The sequence below is a fragment of the Salmo salar genome, chromosome 27 (genome assembly GCF_965601325.2).
Source record: "Salmo salar chromosome 27, fSalSal1, whole genome shotgun sequence".
Classification (NCBI taxonomy): domain Eukaryota; kingdom Metazoa; phylum Chordata; class Actinopteri; order Salmoniformes; family Salmonidae; genus Salmo; species Salmo salar.
Genome location: NC_138317.1, coordinates 42,427,501 through 42,443,073, shown reverse-complemented (window position 1 = coordinate 42,443,073; position 15,573 = coordinate 42,427,501). Strand labels below are relative to the sequence as shown.

Here is a 15,573-nt window from a genome sequence, read left to right as displayed (position 1 = left end):
GGCACTGCATCTCAGTGCTAGAGGCGTTACTACAGACCCTGGTTTGATTCCAGGCTGTATCACATCCGGCTGTGATTGGGAGTCCCATAGGGCGGTGCACAATTGGCCCAGTGTCGTCCAGGTTTGGCCGTCATTGTACCGTAAATAAGAATTTGTTTTCAACTGACTTGCCTAGTTAAATAAAATAATTCTGCATCAAGGAGCTTCACATATGTGAAGCAGACCAGGGTCCTATCCTATTTAAGATGTGCTTGATTGAGCTTGCCTGTTGAAATGGACTAAAATAGCCAACTGGTCCTCCAGGCAGACTGAAGCAAACGCTCACAGTATCTGAAAGATTTCAAATAGTAAATCAAGTCAGATGCAAACTTTAAAAGGAATTACGTTAAAATCTCCCTCAGGTTTTTCTTGCGATTCATGTTTTCCAGAAACTCGTAAATATCTGCTCCGAATGATGATTCAAAGACGTCTGCAAGGAGAACGGGGTGTCAGTTACGACATGACACCTTGAGTTTGAAAACATCTATTTTGGTTATTGAACTACAGTAAATCTAGTGGATTAACACCCGGTAACGGAAATGTGGTACGTAATTACATCATGGGTCCCTGATCTGTCCTACACACAAATGATTAATTACAAATATGAATGTCATTCTCTGCTTGTTTCACAAGTTTATACAGCACAGCACAGTATAATAGAGCACAGTAGGGTACATTAGCATAGAGTAGAGGACAGTAGGGTACAGTACGTTTAGTTCAGTAGAGTATAGTTCAGTATAGTTCAGTAGAGTATAGTTCAGTAGAGTTCAGTAGAGTATAGTTCAGTATAGTTCAGTATAGTTCAGTATAGTTCAGTAGAGTATAGTTCAGTAGAGTTCAGTAGAGTATAGTTCAGTATAGTTCAGTATAGTTCAGTAGAGTATAGTTCAGTAGAGTATAGTTCAGTATAGTTCAGTATAGTTCAGTATAGTTCAGTATAGTTCAGTACAGTATAGTTCAGTATAGTTCAGTAGAGTATAGTTCAGTATAGTTCAGTAGAGTATAGTTCAGTATAGTTCAGTAGAGTATAGTTCAGTATAGTTCAGTAGAGTTCAGTTCAGTACAGTATAGTTCAGTACAGTATAGTTCAGTAGAGTTCAGTTCAGTACAGTATAGTTCAGTAGAGTATAGTTCAGTAGAGTTCAGTAGAGTATAGTTCAGTATAGTTCAGTACAGTATAGTTCAGTAGAGTACAGTTCAGTACAGTATAGTTCAGTAGAGTATAGTTCAGTATAGTTCAGTACAGTATAGTTCAGTATAGTTCAGTACAGTATAGTTCAGTATAGTTCAGTACAGTATAGTTCAGTAGAGTTCAGTTCAGTACAGTATAGTTCAGTAGAGTATAGTTCAGTAGAGTTCAGTAGAGTATAGTTCAGTATAGTTCAGTACAGTATAGTTCAGTAGAGTACAGTTCAGTACAGTATAGTTCAGTAGAGTATAGTTCAGTAGAGTACAGTTCAGTACAGTATAGTTCAGTAGAGTATAGTTCAGTACAGTATAGTTCAGTAGAGTTCAGTTCAGTACAGTATAGTTCAGTAGAGTATAGTTCAGTACAGTATAGTTCAGTAGAGTATAGTTCAGTACAGTTCAGTATAGTATAGTTCAGTAGAGTATAGTTCAGTAGAGTATAGTTCAGTAGAGTATAGTTCAGTAGAGTTCAGTACAGTATAGTTCAGTACAGTACAGTACTCTATGGTTTAGTAGAGTATAGTAGAGTATAGTTCAGTACAGCAGAGTAGAGTAGAGTATAGTTCAGTACAGTACTCTATAGTTTAGTATAGTACAGTACAGTAGTGTATAGTTCAGTACAGTACAGTATAGTTCAGTAATGTTCAGTAGAGTATAGTTCAGTACCACTCAGGTGTCAGCGACTGCTCATGAGTGTCAATGTGAAAGCAGTGTTTCCTGGGAAAGCAGTTAGTGGTGACTGACACACTGTCAAGAATCCCAATGAAAGAAAACGCGTCAGACACAGAAGAAGAAGAATTCAAAGCATATGTGGGAAGCTGTGGAGGAGAGCAGACCAGTGTCTGCTCACAGGCTGGATGACATCAGAGAGGTGACAAGGCAAAGATACAAACCTCCAAATGGTCACGGGCTACAACAGAACTGCCTGGCCTCAGAGAATGGAGCAGCTACCCCACTCGCTACAGGGATAGCACACAGCGAGAGCACATCTATCGGAGAGGGACGGGCTTGTGCTATATCAAGAAAGGATTGTCATCCCGGGCTTCACAGAGAGAAGAAGTTCTACTACAGATACACAAAAGGTCACATGTGGGCTGACAAAGTGCAGAGAAAGAGCCAAGATGTCGGTGTGGTGGCCGGGCATCAGCCATGTAGGTTCTGTACAGAGAACAAACCAACTCAAAAGAGAGAACCACTTGTCATCACACCTTTACCTAAGGGTCCGTGGCAGAAGATCACAGCCAACCTGTGTGAGCTAGAGTACACGAAATACCTCCTAGTGCTGGACTACTATTCTAGGGACATAGAAATAGCTCACCTGCCCACTCACCTGCCGCTAACCAGCAGGTCATCACCCGCCTCAAAGGTATGTTTGTAAAATGGGGGATATCTACCGAGCTCGCTAGCGACAACGCTACTCAGTTTGTCTGCACTGAGTTCATGGAGTCCAGAAAGAAGTATGATTTCACTCGTACCACCTCCAGTCCCCATTATCCACAGGCAAATGGAGCTGCGGAGAGAGCTGTACAGACAGCTAAGCAAATTCTTAAACAACCAGAACCCACATATGGTTCTGATGTGCTTGCCGAGCTACGCCCCATCAGCACAACAGGAGCAAGCCCAGCACGACAGGACGTCAGATCCGGAAGACGGTCCTGGATGGGGAAACTCCAACCAAAATGCATCAGCCACTGCAGCGTTAAACAGAAGGACCAGTAAGCCAAACAGGCTTACCAGTTCTTCTATAACAAGAAGCATTCAATTACACCCTGGACAGATTGATATCCTACGTTGTGGAAAAACTGAACACGGCACCGTTGCTCGGAGAAACAGGTGGATACCTTCGGGATTTTCCAGAGTCACCTACTACAGAGAGACAGAACAACGATAGAGTCACCCAGTCTACCAGTGAGGACAGCACACAGGCCCCACCTGTGAGCAAGCCAACTCCCATACCCTCGCTCAGTCCACCACCTCAGCCAGCCTCACTACAACTGGTGAGAATGACCTCCAGAGGTCGAGAAGGGAAAACTACAACTGGTGCGAATGACCTCCAGAGGTCGAGAGGGAAAACTACAACTGGTGAGAATGACCTCCAGAGGTCGAGAGGGAAAACTACAACTGGTGAGAATGACCTCCAGAGGTCGAGAGGGAAAACTACAACTGAGAATTCAAGAGAAGCTTGAGAAAATATAAAGAAAAAAAAAAGAGGTATTGGAACAGCAACTGTTTGAGGACAGCATAATCCTCATGTTGCTGTGGACAAAGGGCTGTCTACCCCCATTGTCCTAGTTGACACAGTTATGTGTATTGTCGTTAAAGAAAAACAACATTTATGGGACTATGTTACAAAAAATATATATGTTATTGAAATACAAATAGTTTGTATTGAATCGGTCCACAGGGTGAATATTTGTATTAAGTAGAGTAGTTTTAATTTCTCTCAGAAAAGGGGAGATGTAGTGATGTCTGTTAGATATCTCCGTTAATTGATTGGTTATGCGTGTCATCGTTATAATCGGATATCACTAACCTAGCAATGAGGACTAGCACGTAGTAGCTTGGTGGACTGCATGTTAATTGTCTGATTTAAGAGTTATTAAATGTAACTAAATCGGATAATTCATTTGCCTGGTTGTTGTTGTTTGTCATCATCCGGCCCAGATTTTGTTTTGACAATAGAACAGTTTTAATCAGCCTTCTTTCCTTCTCCCTCCTACCCCGTCAGAAGTTTTTGTGTCAGTCCATCCTGACCACACGTGCATCTATTTACAAAACAATGGGAAGGAAGGAAGGATCTCTCTGGAATTTAAAGGCACACGTGACTCTGTGTTTTGATTTAGATTTAAAATTTGTAAACAACATTCATGTAATCTTACTACTTTAGGAAACAAAATGACAAAAACTAGAGTCGTAATGCAAACATTGAGTGCTGTTAATAATAATAAGTTAAAGTTGTTGAACTGATCTGATAAAAGACAAGGGTATACATGATGGTGCTTTGGCGCCACCATGTGGAGAGATCCCTCCATAACAAGATTACACCGTTTTTCCCAATTGTTTACAAACTAAAATTGGAACTTGAAACACAATCACCGAAACTTGAAACTCATGTACCAAATCCCTAAACCAAGTCTGCAAAATTGCAAGCACAATTCCTGCTTTGTCATGCTGGAGGGTCATGTCAGGATGAGCCTGCAGGAAGGGTACCACATGAGAGAGGAGGATGTCTTCCCTGTAACGCACAGCGTTGAGATTGCCTGCAATGACAACAAGCTCAGTCCGATGATGCTGTGACACACCACCCCAGACCATGACAGACCCTCCACCTCCAAATCGATCCCGCTCCAGAGTACAGGCCTCGGTGTAACGCTCATTCCTCCGACGATAAACGCAAATCCGACCATCACCCCTGGTGAGACAAAACTGCGACTCATCAGAGAAGAGCACTTTTTGCCAGTCCTGTCTGGTCCAGAGACGGTAGGTTTGTGCCCATAGGCGACATTGTTGCCGGTGACGTCTGGTGAGGACCTGCCTTACAACAGGCCTACAAGCCCTCAGTCCAGCCTCTCTCAGCCTATTGCAGACAGTCTGAGCACTGATGGAGGGACTGTGCGTTCCTAGGGTAACTCGGGCAGTTGTTGTCACCATCCTGTACCTGTCCCGCAGGTGTGATGTTCGGATGTACCGATCCTGTGCAGGTGTTGTTACACGTGGTCTGCCACTGCGAGGACGATCAGCTGTCCGTCCTGTCTCCCTGTAGCGCTGTCTTAGGCATCTCACATTACGAACATTGCAATTTATTGCCCTGGCCACGTCTGCAGTCCTCATGCCTCCTTGCAGCATGCCTAAGGCCCGTTCACACAGATGAGTAGGGACCCTAGGTATCTTTCTTTTGGTGTTTTTCAGAGTCAGTAGAAAGGCCTCTTTAGTGTCCTAAAATGTCATAACTGTGACCTTAATTGTTTACCGTCTGTAAGCTGTTAGTGTCTTAATGGCCTCCCTGTGGCTCAGTTGGTAGAGCATGGTGTGTGCAACGCCAGGGTTGTGGGTTAGATTCCCACGGGGGGCCAGTACAAAAAAAAAGCATTAAATGAAACGTATGCATTCACTACTGTAAGTCCCTCTGGATAAAAGCGTCTGCTAAATGACTAAAATGTTAATGACTGTTCCGCATGTTCATTAATTGTTTATGGTTCAGTGTTTTTCAGAATCAGTAGAAATGCCTCTTTAGGAGCCTAAGTTTTCACAACTGTGACCTTAATTGCCTATCGTCTGTAAGCTGTTAGTGTCTTAACGACCGTTCCACAGGTGCATGTTCATTAATTGTTTATGGTTCATTGAACAAGCATGGGAAACAGTGTTTAAACCCTTTACAACGAAGATCTGTGAAGTTATTTGGATTTTACGAATTATCTTTAAAAGACAAGGTCCTGAAAAAGGGACGTTTCTTTTTTTGCTGAGTTTAAATCACACTTTTTGCAAAACACTACACACAGTTCTCTACATCAGGCACAACATTCAAAATTAAAATCTCTTTAGTCCCGTTGGAAAGCAACACCAATCGCAATGCCAAGCTCTATACACCAATTGGCAACACCCACTCCTCATAGGTGTAAACACTTACTGCTGAATTGTTCACTTAGAAATCAGAGCTTTAGCACTATAAAAGGCCACAGATGAGCTCCCCTGTTTTGGAGGAAAATGGAAGTCAATGGTGAAGCAAGAGCTAGAGGTGAAGGAGGAAGAGGAAGGACAGTCGTCGCAGATGAGATCATGACCACATTGGTTGACCATGTGCTCAAGCATGGGTTGAGTATGAGGGAGGCAGGGCAGAGAGTTCAGCCCAACCTGAGTGTCACGTCCTGACCAATATAAGTTGTTATTTTCTATGGTGGAGTGGTCAGGGGGTGTTTTTGTATGTTCTATGTTTTCTATTTCTATGTTGTAGTTCTAGTTTGTCTATTTCTAGGTTGGGGTTTATTGGGTTGACCTTCAATTGGAGGCAGCTGGTCCTCGTTGCCTCTAATTGGAGGTCATATTTAGTAGGGGTGTTTGTGGGTTATTTGCCTTTGAGTAGTGTGGGTTCTTTTTTTTTCTCTTCTGTGTCATGGTTTGTTGTATTTCAAGTTTATGTATGGCATTTAGTTTCACGGTCAATAAATATGTGGAACACAAACGCTGCATCTTGGTCCGCTCCTTATAACAACCGTGACACTGAGCCGCTACACGGTTGCATCTCTCATTCGTACATTCAGAAATGACAGCCGGTAAGCTACCTACCATCTACACTATGTTCTTTATGTATGTATACTGCAGTCCGACATATCAGTAGGCCTATGTTACTCAGTGATTGTTGGCCAATGTTTCAGTAATGTCATTTCATATTGAAATAAAATGGATTATTGTAGCTTACTGTAACCTTCTGCAGAACAGAGACGGCCAGGCCATGGTGGAAGACACCGTCTGTTCCGAACAGGAGACCGCTATTGTGAACATGATGGTGGCAAACAATACCATTAGACTACGACAAATCCAGAAACACATATTTGCAGACAACATAACATTCCCCAGGTGGGCTTGTCTACATTGGACCGTGTATTACAGCACAACCGAATCCGGATGAAACAGGTCTACAGGGTGCCATTTGAGAGAAACTCAGAGGGTTAAAGAACAGCTCTGTGAATATGTGCAAGTAAGTACTATACTGTGAGTGAATTTACTGTCATATCAGCACTGTATAGACACATAACACTGCTGTAATCCAGTGTATTGTGCCTCACCATATTGACTGGTCTAGGTCTGTCACATATTGTCTTGTCTGTTTCAGAGTCGTCGAGCTGGATGACGCTGAAATTCAGCACGTTTATATTTACATTGAGGCTGGCTTCAACCTCGCCAAAAGGGGATGGGGACGGAACATTATTGGCCACCGTGTCATTGTGAATGTCCCTGGACAGTGTGGAGGGAATATCACCATGTGGGCAGCCGTTAGCCAGCAAGGTGTCCTCCATCACCATGCCAACCTTGGTCCCTACAACACCGCCCTCCTCACCTTCCTGGACACACTACATGACATCCTCATTCCAGCCGAGCAGAGGGGTGGGGACCAGAGCAGACCAGGTATGTTGTCATCTGGGACAACGTGAGTTTCCACCGGGCTGCTCTGGTCCGCCGCAACTGGTTCATCGACCACCGACAATTTATTGTTCTATACCTTCCACCATATTCCCCATTCCTAAATCCAATTGAAGAGTTTTTTTCCAGCATGGCGATGGAAGGTGTATGACCGCCATCCCCTCACATGCATGCCTCTTCTCCAGGCAATGGCAGATGGATGTGGTGAAGTTGATGTGGGGGCTTTCGGCGGCTGGATCCGTCACTCCAGAAGATTCTTTCCCTGCTGTTCAGCCAGGGAGAACATGGCTTGTGATGTAGATGAGGTGCTGTGGCCAGACCAAAATAGGAGGCAGGATGCAGTCTGTCTTTCTTACATTTTGCATGTGTTTGTCTTTTTGTGTTTAGAGTTTTGAAAGCATGAACCACTTTCATTTTTTGTTTTGTACAGAAAACTCAACATTCAGTAAGATAATCTCCTGTTGGGTATGGAAAGTGTTACATACAGAACATAAGTGTTAAAAAATACTGCATTTTGGAAATAAATGACAATGTTTTTGTTACTGTATTGCGTTTGTGTTTATTTATGTATATTTGCGTAGGTGTACTGTAACAATCTTTTACAACTGGCTAGTGTCACACTGACAATGGAAAAGGCAGAAACCTACTGCTGGGATATTCATATTTGTGTTTTGTGTTGAGCACATTATAAACCTACTGCTGGGATATTCATAGTAGTGTTGAGCACATTAGTGTGGTGTTGGTAGACAAATCTTTCCATATCATTTTGATGCAAAAAAAACATTTTGGAAAGAGCTAAAACTGTTTTGACTGCAGTGTTTGCTTTTGCTATACATTTGTAGAGGTTTGTTTAGCGTTTTGGGAAAATGGCCCAAAGCTTCAGCAAACACGTGTGAACAATTGAACTGTAAATATCTGCATTTTGGCCTAGTTCAGCATACTGGAACTAAACAAGTAACTCCATGAAATATGATGACCTGAAACTCAAAGGTTAAACCAAAGGCAAATTGCCTATTGATAAAATAAATATAAAGAGGGTAAAAACTACAGTTCCCAACATTTAATCAAGATGATCCTGTGTTGGCTCAAGCCTGATTCCACCTCATTTTAGAGAAATATTTCACTCAAATGTAGCACGTGATATGTTAGATTTAGTTCAGTTTTCTCGTGATTAACCAACATTTCAGGGTTTTTCTCCCCCCCCGGTTATTAAACTAATTGACCGACTTAGGTTGAATTACTTTTTTTTTTTATTTTTTTGGTTGTTTTGTGAGCCTATCTACTTTGAAGAACTACAGTAGTAAAATGATTTGGTCAGACAGCTCTGCAGCATAGGTTACTTAAGCATGCTAGACAAGCAGGATGATTACAGACAGACAGTACAGTATGGGGAGCGTATCAACTATATAAAAGTATGTGGACACGCCTTCAAATTAGTGGATTCGCCTATTTCAGACACACCCATTGCTGACAGATGTATAAAATCAAGCACAAAGCCATGCAATCTCCATAGACAAACATTGGCAGTAGAATGGCCTTACTGAACAGCTTAGTGACTTTCAATTTTGCACCGTCATTGGATGCCAACTTTCCAACAAGTCACTTCGTCAAATTTCTGCCCTGCTAGAGCTCTCCCAGTCAACTGTAAGCGCTTTTATTGTGAAGTGGTAATGTCTAGGGGCAACATCGGCTTAGCCGCAAACTGGTAGGCCACACAAGCTCACAGAAAGGGACCGCTGTCATGACGTTGGCCTGTGGGTAAGGTTTATGACCCCCCCATAAATACCTTTCTCCCTTCCCCTCTCTTTCTGACCCTACTGAAGGACTTGAATAGCCTGTGTTAAATATAGAGAGTCTGGGAACATCAAACAAATGGGGAAAAGGAACCATATTTTGGTAATAAAACCAGTTGGAAATATGCTTGGGAACGTAGTGAGTATGGATGTCAGTTCGGTTGTCATCTGAGACATTATGACTGATGACAGGACAACATAAACTGTACCTGAGAAAGTATACACCCTCTAGTTATCAGAGTAACATGGAATTGTTATGCAATTGAAATGTTTGATATTTAAATTGTTTGTTAGGAGATTAAATGTAATTTTAGCTTCCAAATGAGAGAATTGGGTTTTCATAAGGAAAGTGCCCTGCTTGATCAGTGGCCCACCCCAGTGAAGAGACAGGGGTTATAAACGATGAAACACATCCTTCCCCCTCTCCACTATATAAGCCTTTGACAAAAAGATAACCGTTGTTCCAGTACGTGAGGTCTGCAGCCTCTACGTTAGAAGGACACACAGGTCAAGTACAGAACTAAGCCAACCTCGGCGTGAGCTTTGGTGGCGAATGGTATGAACTTTGAGCTTATTCACTACAGAAGTGATACTTCCTAGCCGTTGAGTTATTGAGTTAGCAGCGGCCGCTGTAGACGTGGGCTAGGAAAGGACGGATGACGGATCCAGTCTAACAACGAACAGACGAAGATACCACCACGTATCCAATTTACCACCAGAGACATTCTTCCGAGGACAGGAAGATCTGTTGGCCAACCCGGCCAGCATCTACGACCAATCTACCGAAGCGCAGCTCAGAGTAAATATTTATTGCATTTTCCTTTTCCAAATGGGCGGTAATTTAGTAATGCATAAGATAATGTATTTACGATAGCATAGCTGCTGTTTCTTCGTTCCTAAGTCTTCCCGCTCTTTCATTCAAGCCCAACCCCCTTTCCTTTGTGTAACCAGCCATCTTACAGGTTCCGTCCACCAGGACATTTTCTGTATGACATCATTTGTATTCTGTGTATATGTAATTCTGTGTGATTAGTTTAGGTATTTAGTAAATAAATAATTAAACCCAATTTTGTATTGCTGATTCAACTTGTTAGCCAGTCTTCGTGAAGATAGCCAAGAATTTACAACGTTCATTATGAGACTGAAAATAAGATAAGGGTTAATATTGACTGCTATCGATGTAAAGTATTACTAAGTATTTTAAGAGTTTATTCAGAAGATAACGGCTCTATAAACGTTCTTCCGTGGTGCCCTGACTTTGTAGTTAATTACATTTACATGATTAGCTTAATCAGGTAATATTAATTACAGAGAAAGAATTTTATAGGTTAGCATGTCATATCACTTAATCCGGCATAGCCAAAGACACGACAACGCCGAGTGATGAAGTGTGTAAAAGTTGTCTGTCCTCGGTTGCAACAATCACTACCGAGTTCCAAACTGCCTCTGGAAGCAACATCAGCACAATAACTGTTCGTCCGGAGCTTCATTAAATGGGTTTCCATGGCCGAGCAGCCACATACAAATCTAAGATCACCATACGCAATGCCGGGCGTTGGCTGAAGTGGTGTAAAGCTTGCAGCCATTGGACTCTGGAGTAGTGGAAACTCATTCTCTGGAGTGATTAATCACGCTTCACCATCGGCAGTCTGACAAATGAATATGGGTTTGGCGGATGCCAGGAGAAAAGCCTACCTGCCCTAATGCATAGTGCCAACTGTAAAGTTTGGTGGAGGAGGAATAATGTACTGAAGCTGTTTTTCATGGTTCGGCCTAGGCCCCTCAGTTCCAGTGAAGGGGAATCTTCATGCTACAGCATACAATCACATTCTAGATTATTCTGTTCTTTCAACTTTGTGATAACAGTTTGGGAAAGGCCGTTTCTTGTTTCAGCATAACAATGCCCCCGTGCACAAAGCGAGGTCCATAAAGAAATGGCTGGTTGAGATCGGTGTGGAAGAACTTGACTGGCCTGCACAGAGCCCTGACATCAACCCCATCTAACACCTTTGGGATGATGTTCTTGTGGCTGAATGGAAGCAAGTTCCCGCAGCAATGTTCTAACATCTAGTGGAAAGCCTTCCCAGAAGAGTGGAGGCTGTTATAGCAGCAAAGGGGGGACCAACTCTATATTAATGCCCATGATTTTGGAATTAGATGTTCGATAAGGAGCGTCCACATACTTTTGGTTATGTAGTGTATATAACGTTAGGTTTGGCTGGCAGACTGCTTCTGCTTGAGCAGAGATGAGATGATGACTTTATGGAATGAAAAATAATAAATAAATCAATATACAAACAAACAAATAAAAACCCACTTGAAATATTCTATTATTTTATAGTAATTTCCTATTGATGTCTACCCAATGTGGATCTGACAGAGACAAGGGAATATTTTCAATGTTTTGAATGATTTTTTTGCTTTGGAATTTACATTGAAAAGCTTTATTTCATAATAAACCAAACCAACCTTAAAAAAAAGCACTTATCGCTCAGCATTAGTTTTCATCCAAAAACAATGAGGGACCACATCTTAAGTTGGAGCAGAATTTAACACAACACATGTTTTTAAAGACTTCGGCTCAGGGGACGGTTTCTCTTTGGTATAATAGGCAGATCTGACAGAGAAACTTGTTTCTCTGATCTTCTTACACCCTGGCAGGGGAGTGTACAGACCAAGGGCTGCCCACCCACTGGCTTCATCAAAACATATTCTGATAAAACAATTACATTTAAATTCCAATGAATTTGGCTAAGATACATTACTCATAAAGTCGAATTCAGTTCACAACATTTAGTCAATAAAGATTTTCGTCAAATAAAACTTTGATTGTAAAAAGTTTCATGTCTGACTTAAAAGATAGATGTCTTCTTGTCCTCCGTGGTGAAGTCGGCCTCGTTGCCCTTCTGGTAGTCTGCCGCCGGTGTCTGGCACACATCCCAGTCCGGCTCAGAGCACCTCTTCTTGGAGGAGGCATGGAGGCTTCCCCGGTGGCTGATCTTCAGCACCCGGATGGCTATCAGGTAAAAGATCTCACACACGTTTAGCACTATACAAACAGCCGACGCCCCTACCATGAAGTAGGTGAACACCCTCTTCTCTGTGGGCCGGCCGATGTAGCAATCCACCTGGTTAGGACAAGGCCAAAGGTCGCATATGACGCGTCGCGGCAGGTCAAAGTTGTTGTAGATGAGATGCAGGAGGTAGAGGAACGCCACCTCGATGGCCGTCTTGAAGAAGAGGTTGAGGAGATATGTCCACCAGAGTCCTCCGTGCTTCTGTCCTGTGTTGTCGTAGAGACGGGCGTTCTCACCGTGTGTGATGCGGTACTTGCGCTCGCGTTCTTCGCGGTACGCTACGTGCATCACGACCATGAAAGAGGGACAGGTGATGAAGATGAGCTGGAGTGCCCAGATCCTGGTGTGGGAGACAGGGAAGAAGTGGTCGTAACAGGCGTTGGCGCAGCCGGGTTGGCGGGTGTTGCAGTCAAAGTCTTTCTGATCGTCAATCCAGACACGTTCCGCGGCCACGACGAAGACCATGACTCGAAACACGAAGACCACGGAGAGCCAGATGCGTCCGAATACGGTGGAGTATTTATTGACCCCGCTAAGCAGGGCCTCTAACGTCTTCCAGTCCATGGTGAGATTGGAGTGGGATGCCTTCTTTCACCGCTGAACATTCACCAGGATGCGTGGATGAGCTTCTGTCTTTGGACTTTAATGGAAAGCTGGAGGACGAAGAGAAGGTGATGAATTAATAAGTGTGTGAACAACCATGGTATGGATTGAGCCAGTCCATCCTCCATTTCAGGGAAAGGGAACTACCTAAAATAAAGATCCTGACTTAACACTGGCATCGCCATTGAATGCCCTACTGGATGGCTACAGATTGATAGGTAGAAAAGCTTTGTAAATAAAGTTTTAAACATCATGAAAAGTATACCGGCTGAAGAACATATAATACAACTCTTTAATGTCACATAGAAATACATTACTTCTGGGTGCTAAAGTCTTTTCTTTTAAAAAAGATCTGTTCACAGCTTTTTTTATTTAGACTCTGATCAAACTTTTCATCCAAATCCCCCTGTGTCTCTCTTTCCATCTTCTGAAGCTGCTGCTTTATCAAAACACTCTTTGCCTTCCATCAAGAGTCTAATGCTCACAAAATCACATTTTGTTGTTGCAGGATTTCATAGAACATCTTGGGCATAGACGTCAGTTCAACATCTAGTTTTGATTTACATTTGGTTGAGTTGTCAATGTAAAATCAACCAAAACAATTTCAGTATGTCATTGTGATTTAGGTTAAAAGACAAAATGCCTTCATGTTGATTACCTTTTTGCAAATCCAATCAGTTTTCATCATTGATATAACGTCATCACATTGATTGTTGTGGTTGAAATGACGTGGAAACAACATGGAATGATATTCAAAAACAAGTAAATGATCATTTGCTTGTTGCTGAATACAGATCCTTTTGAGGCATTTGGAAGGTCATGTTAAAATGTTGTCCTTCAAACACAAAAGTGACTCGTATCAATATTACTTATTGATTAATAGCCCTACTTACAGTTGTTTCAGATCACTGAGCTGACGTTCCGTCCATCTTAGCTTGGCCGTCTCTCTGTTCCAACTTCAGTCTGATTTGACTATTGAATGCCGGGGCTTAATAACAAGGGCCGGTCTATGTCTGGACACTGTGGTTTAAACCACACTCTGGAGGTGTGGTACGCAAGCTTTGGAATCAGTTCAGCTCTTTGTCACTAGCCAGTTAGTGATGCAATACCCTATTCAAATCAAATGCACTATCAATATTGGAGTTGTCACGGTGACTAAGTGTCCCCCACACACAGATGAGTATGGTTTGGTATCACCCTACGTCTGCCTAGACGCCCTCCTGTATCCGGCCCTGACAGATTTCGAGATAAACATGATTCCAAACAGGAAAGCTGATCGTTTAAATGCCAGGACAGCTGGAGCCATGGTACGGCGGTACCAGGATGTAGACATAGGGCACTCCAGTCCCACAGAGAACTGATATGGTGACCACTATGGTGATTCATATTATTCTATTATATATTTTTTTGATACTCAAACAAATCTGCGTTGTAGGTACACTCAGCCTAACTAAAGCGGTGTTCACGCCCAGCACAGAATTTTTTAAAATGAAATGTATGAAATTGTATGAAATGTATGCATTCACTACTGTAAGTCGCTCTGGATAAGAGCGTCTGCTAAATGATTAAAATGTAAATGTAAAATGCATTCAGCAATGTACACTTATACATTTACATTTGAGTCATTCAGCAGACAAAGACACCTCTTATCTAGACTGACTAGACAGTTCATTCAGCTAGGGAAGGTGTCACGGACTGGGTAGACTTCACGGACTGGTCAGACTTCACGGACTGGGTAGACTTCACGGACTGGGCAGACTTCACGGACTGGGTAGACTTCACGGACTGGTCAGACTTCACGGACTGGGCAGACTTCACGGACTGGTCAGACTTCACGGACTGGTCAGACTTCACGGACTGGTCAGACTTCACGGACTGGTCAGACTTCACGGACTGGGCAGACTTCACGGACTGGTCAGACTTCACGGACTGGGCAGACTTCACGGACTGGTCAGACTTCACGGACTGGTCAGACTTCACGGACTGGGCAGACTTCACGGACTGGGCAGACTTCACGGACTGGTCAGATCACTTAGTTCCATCCTAATGCTGCCAACCTGTACATTAAACTATTATTTAATTCATTTCTTTATCAAGGTGTGTCATTTTGTGGTTCTCTTTCATTGCAGGTGTGTTTGCAAGCTGCATGCCACGTGCACAAGGGGGGAAAAAAATACTTCATTACATTAAGATCCATGTGATATTCTTTTAGAGGGACTCTTGAGCAAACTTTATTCAAAGTTTATACATCACGTATGATCATTGTCTGTGAGATTGTTTCATAAAATATGTGAGCCATTTAATGAATGTAGCCTTCCCTGTAGCTCAGTTGGTAGAGCAAGGTTGTGGGTTCAATTCCCACGGGGGGCCAGCACAGAAAAATAAAATAAAATTATGAAATGTATGCATTCACTACTGTAAGTCGCTCTGGATAAGAGTGTCTGCTAAATGACTAAAATGTGACATTGTTTAAAGTGTTAAGCGAAACTACTTAATTCAATACCTTCTAGTGGAACACAGTTTCTCTTCCTGTGGTGGTAGCAGACAGTATGTCCTATAAATGGTTGCTGGAATGAATGAGAGGCTTTGGATCCAATCTGATTTACTATAAATTGTTTTTGTGCCCAATAGATCCAAGTCCAAATTACATAAGTTGAAAATCATTATGATATTTTAGCTGAAATTGAAAAAAAAAAAACATTTATATTTACAGAAGACAAAGAAAATAGTTCATA

General features: G+C 42.5%; 1 protein-coding gene across 1 annotated transcript; it reads right to left on the bottom strand.

Annotated features, from left to right (window-relative positions):
• Positions 1 to 11,475: 11,475 nt before the first annotated feature.
• LOC106589080 (gap junction beta-3 protein) lies at positions 11,476 to 13,981 on the bottom strand. The gene is made up of 2 exons (XM_014178757.3): positions 13,732 to 13,981; positions 11,476 to 12,888 (listed from the first exon to the last, which is right to left on the bottom strand). The coding sequence occupies exon 2, from the start codon at positions 12,797 to 12,799 to the stop codon at positions 12,011 to 12,013; it is 789 nt and encodes a 262-aa protein (XP_014034232.1). The 5' UTR covers positions 12,800 to 12,888; positions 13,732 to 13,981; the 3' UTR covers positions 11,476 to 12,010.
• Between the last annotated feature and the right edge of the window lie 1,592 nt (positions 13,982 to 15,573).